At 32.0% G+C, this 5,483-nt stretch overlaps 1 protein-coding gene across 1 annotated transcript; it reads right to left on the bottom strand.

Annotated features, from left to right (window-relative positions):
* Window positions 1-258: 258 nt before the first annotated feature.
* LOC129216805 (tigger transposable element-derived protein 4-like) lies at window positions 259-1,573 on the bottom strand. The gene is made up of 3 exons (XM_054851022.1): window positions 1,107-1,573; window positions 795-986; window positions 259-509 (listed from the first exon to the last, which is right to left on the bottom strand). Exons 1-3 carry the CDS (start codon window positions 1,423-1,425, stop codon window positions 259-261), a joined length of 762 nt encoding a protein of 253 aa, XP_054706997.1. The 5' UTR covers window positions 1,426-1,573.
* Window positions 1,574-5,483: the final 3,910 nt, after the last annotated feature.

Here is a 5,483-nt window from a genome sequence, read left to right as displayed (position 1 = left end):
CTTACAAAAAATCATTCTATTTCAGGTATAAGTATTCTTATATGCCTCATTAACAAAAGCGCACACAAAATAAGAACATACCTTACTTTATTTAAAATATCTGTCAAGAAGAGTTTGACGGGTACTCTTTTTTCTCTCCACGTCAATTATTTTTTCCAAATGGGAAACAACATTGAATGTCTTTAAGTCCATATCAGGTCTCGATTCAATAAACAACCGCATCACATGCATGGCACTTTTTGCTTCATTAAAGGTTATCTATTTCGGATGGATAAGTTCTTCACTCTCATCATCTTCCTCTTCTGAGAGTGGTCGAAATTCGTCAACTATGTCTTTGTCCGATAAATTTCCACACACTTGAACATCATCATCTATGTTGACAAAGTCTCGAAATGTTGTTACAGGATCTAGCTGCAGAGCTTTTGACACTAAACTCCATTCCTCATCAACTACTTCCTCGATTTCCTTTTCTTTTTCTTCCTCTTCTAGGTGGATTTCCTCAGCAGATGCTTTATGGAAACCTGCCTTTCTAAAGCAGTTTGCTATTGTCTTTTGTTCAACGCAATTCCAGGCTTTATGAACCATTCTCATTGCTTGCAACACATTTACAGAAGGGTTGCTTCCTTCATCAATTTCAGCAATGCATTTTTTTACGATTTGATGACAATATTTTAGTTTGAAATTTTGGATAATTCCCTGATCTAACGGCTGTAGTTTTGAAGTGGTATTGGGAGGAAGGAACTCCAGTTTTACAGATTTTAATTTCGTTGTAATTGAGCTTGGATGGGCTGTACAGTTGTCAACAAATAGGACAATCTTGCGGTTTTGACTAGACATTTTACGGTCTAAATTTTTCAGCCATTTTTCAAAAAATTCGGCTGTCATCCATGATTTTGTGTTAGCTTCATAATCCACAGGAAATGATTTAACTCCAGCAAAACATCTTGGCTTTTTTGATTTTCCTATCATTACTGGCTTCATTTTTTCTGATCCATCCATGTTGATGCACAGTAACAAAGTTACTCACTCCTTGCTTCTCTTTCCACCCTGGCAAGCTTCCCCTTTCACAGCCATTGTTTTGTCAGGAAGACATTTAAAAAATAGACCTGTTTCATCAGCATTGAATACATCTTTGTCGTCATACTCTTTCAGAATTGAAGACAGTGATCCCTTCCATTCTTCGCAGACTTCTTGACTTACACTTCCACTTTCTCCACAAACTTTGTAAAAAGTGATATTGTTTCTTTTCTTGAAATTTTCAAACCAACCACTGCTTGCTTTGAAATCTGTAAAGCCGAGTTGCTTCCCAAAATTCTCCGCTTTTTCTCTCAATATGTTTCCATCGAGTGGAATGTTCTGGGTACGGCACTGGGTAATCCATTTTATCAAGCACTTTTCTACTTCTGGGTATTCCGCTATCTTCATTTTTTTCCGATCCCCTTGATTGTCATCAAAGTTTTTCAGAATAGTCTCTTTATTTTTGAGAATGGTTGAGAGTGTGCTATTCGGAATGCCAAATTCCTTCGCAATATCTATCTTTTTCTTTCCCCCTTTTTCAACCGCATCAATCACCTTTTTTTTCTCTGCAATAGAAAGTGTAGTGCATTTTCGTTTTGTAGCCATATTTCGATGACAAATAAACCTTTTTCACAGCACTAATAAGTAAAGTAAGAAGACGATGGATGACTAGAACGAGAAAGGGTTTGTGTTCGAGGAACTGGTCATTCAAGTTCAGAGTTCAGAGAACGCTTATTCTAGAAACTCGACCATTGTCCACAGAAAACAGCAGCCGAAACATGTCTCCCCTCCCACATACCTGTGGTGAACACAACTGTGAAAATCACTAACAAAAGAGCCCGAGGACACGTTTTTCTTCTCTAGAGCGCGTAAATGAGGGAGAAAAGTGATAGCTGTTTGAAAATTCGAGTTTTAAGGGATTGAAAATTTTTTAAGTAAATGGGAAAAAAATTCGAGTTACCAAAAAGTAGGTGAATTTAATTCGAGTTAAAGAGATAAAATTTCATTAAAAGTGCAATAAAGGTGCAAGGAAATACTTTTTTTTCTAGACATCGAAAATTTCTAATAATCGAAGTTTGAGTTATCGCGAGTCGACTGTATTTGACAAAACCAGAAATCTCAACTTTTTGACGAAATTATTTCGTCCCGATTTCGTCATATTGCAGTGCATTCTGGGAGTTTTCGTTTCAGTCTTGTACTTGCTCGTTAAATTATCCTAAAGGATTCATAAAAAAAGGTTAGTATTTATTACAATTTGTATGTGCAATGTGCTTTTTCTTTTATTTTTGTTACATTTTTGTTTAGTGTTGTGTTTATAGTTGTGTTTAAAACACATTAAAATTGAAAACGAACCGTTCGATTAGGTTTAGAACTCTGTGTGTTTTTTGAACTAACTTTGAGTCACCTCCACGTTAGGCTTAACTAGCGTTGTTTTTTTATTTGCAAAGGGAAATGTTGGTTTATTGACATTATTTTTCCAAAACGTACTTCCTTTATTTCGTTAAAAAAATGTCAAACATGACCACAGAATTTGTACAAATTTAAACTTATATAAAAAATTCCACCGTAGCTAAACTAACGCAGATGATAAATATAGCGCTTTTATAAAAGGCAGAGAACTTTGAAGCTTTTAATTTCAACGTTGAATATATTGCATGGTTATGTGTTTTCATTCTTCTCCATGAATTTTACAAAAATAATTCTGTAAAACAAAGTGTATTTTTTAGTTTAATAGTTCAAATTTTTTTCACTGTGCATTTTTATTTTCTTAAACAAATATGTACCCGTTCCCCAATAAGTATTGATATTTTTTCTTCTGCCACTCTACATGTAATGTTTTATTCAATGTTATAATTTATACAGTTGCTCCCAAAAGTGTTCGTACACTTATCATTTTCAATGAAATATTGCTCTACCCGTTAGTAAAAATTAATATTTTGGAATGGGTAAACAATATTACATAACTACATGAAATATTTTAATAGCAAAATAAAACATGATTTTGAAGAAATTAATAATCAAAAAGTATCAAAGTATCAAGAACTTTATAACACAAAAGTGTTCGTAGAAAATATTTTAAAATAATTGTTTAGCAATCTTTGAATAAAACCGATGAAACTCGAGGAAAAAAAGCGCTTGATGCAATAAAAAATAAATGCAAATCGCTTATATCAGCTTTTGGATCCGAAATGATACCCTCTTTTTTTTTAATGCTCGTAGACAGGACTTATAAATGCTTACCCCATGTTGTTTATATAATCTCTTTCCCTACGGCAGATGTTTCTAGAGCAATAAGTGCTTATGTTCATTATTTGTGGAGCCTTTTTTTTTACTTGCATAAAACATAAAGTAAAGTAAATATCAATTTAATACAAATCATTTTAAGTTAGAGAAGATATTAATTTCCGTAAAGAACTCTATCTTAGAGCTTGATCTTTCAGCAGAATATTTTCAATATTTTTTTCAATTTTTCCGCAAATTAAATAAATTAGTGAAAATAGAGTTTTAATGTTTAACCTCGATTTAAAAAAAAAATACATATATAGTAGCATGTTTTGAAAATAATAATGATAAGCATTTTTTGTTGTTTATTTCCACACTTAATACACTAAATTTATAAGTTTTTCTATGTCAATTTGTGTTACATGATTTTTGATAATTATGAGTTTTTCTATTATACATAGTTTCTACGGCTAAGATTAATGCAGCATTAATTTTATTGCCATATTTCACGTTTCAAGGTGGGTCTACATGAAACCAGACTAAGAAGCATTTTATAGATGAACTAACAATCAATCCAAATGTAAATTACAGTTGTGATTTTTGCTGGATGCAAAGTAAAATATCTGAAATTTTAACCGAACAGCTATACTTTAATTGAAAAATTGAAAGGATAATAATAAAAAAGAAAATCCATCGATATTTGTCAATAAGTTCTCAAGACTCAAACAAAGAAAAGCACTATGTTATTGGGTTTCCCCTGGTTTTGGCAACTCTTCTCCCTTGGCGTGTTTTTTATTTACTGCGTGAAAATTACATATTTTAGAAATCAAATATGCTTGGGGAAAAGGCAATACTTCCTTGGTAATACTCCCTCCGTCTCAAACTAGTAGAGCGACGTTTGAATATTTTTGTACCAGTGATTAATTCTGACGCTTTTATGATTTTGTTTGAATATTTTTTAAAGATTTCGAGATTAATCAACACTATCAATTAATCGAGTGTTGGAGCCCTTGGTTTTTGACTCTAATTTGGTAGTGGTTTAAGGAGGTAAGGCTCGGTAAGTAAATGTTACTTATTGATAACATAACACAATAAAATTTCTGAAAAAAGTAAAAAAAAATCGTAATCATCAGTTTTAGTACTACTTAATTTGTTAGTATCTTAATAGAACTAATTTGTGGTGGGGGGAGTGAATGAAATGAGGGAGAGGGGAGCTCAGCAGAGCCAAGCACTGCGACATAGGTGGAGGGAGTACTTCAGAAAACATTCGTCAAGAAAACTGCAAATCTGAAAACGAAAGTCGGGAGAAAACTGTATTTTGGCTGTCGGCTGAAATAAAAAATAAATTAAAAAAAAAAAAAATCACAGATCAACAATTGTCGCACCCTTGATTTTTTTTATAGCTCGAAAAAAAAAATGAAAATTTACGACTTGATATGCAAAGAAATTAACTAGTTTAATGGCTAAGTAATGCTCAATGTCGATAAATTGAAGAAACTCTCAATTCCAGAACGCTATTCAAAAATTAATTTCAGATACCAACTGAGAGAAATCATTGTCTGTCTGTCTAAATAAAAATTTTGCCCATCCGCTGTAAAAATAACTCACTCTTGCAATCTACTTGGAAAAATAGCTGTCACCGTCGAAATAATCATATTTTGAAAAATATGAAAATGAAATCAGACGCTCCTTAAAGTCACAAGAGAATCGTAGCTTTTTAACTAAAGGGGAACAATTTTGAAAGAAATTGTGGAAAAATGCTTTATTTCAGAAATAAGCTGCTGCATTTAATCGTAAAACTTGCCTCGAAATAGAAAAAAGATCAATGTGCATGAAGGCATACACCCATGAACTTACACGATTTACTTATTATACATATATTTTCTTTTTAAAACTCTTTAGGATGGATCCAACACCATGGAGATAATCAGAACCAAGACAGACGAAGATTTTTTCCATAATTATAACAATATTCAGAGTGTTTTCGTATATTATACATTGATTTCATGTTACACATGTTTGGAAATAATAATAAAAACTTAGAGGTAAAAAGCAAAGGTATATTTTATAATTATTTAACAAGCATTACACTAAATTAATTTTACCAAAAGATTTATTTCACATCTGCATTTTTTAAAGATTCATATTTTCGAATACCTTTTGCAATTTTGGCAGAGAATTGTTTTCAAAGTATGAAGTATGAAATGCATGCAATAATAAAGTTCCTGTATTAAACATAAATT

Source organism: Uloborus diversus, chromosome 2 (genome assembly GCF_026930045.1).
Source record: "Uloborus diversus isolate 005 chromosome 2, Udiv.v.3.1, whole genome shotgun sequence".
In the NCBI taxonomy this organism is placed as follows: Eukaryota; Metazoa; Arthropoda; class Arachnida; order Araneae; family Uloboridae; genus Uloborus; species Uloborus diversus.
The sequence above is the reverse complement of the archived record's forward strand: the minus strand, read 5'-3'. Positions and strand labels throughout refer to the sequence as shown.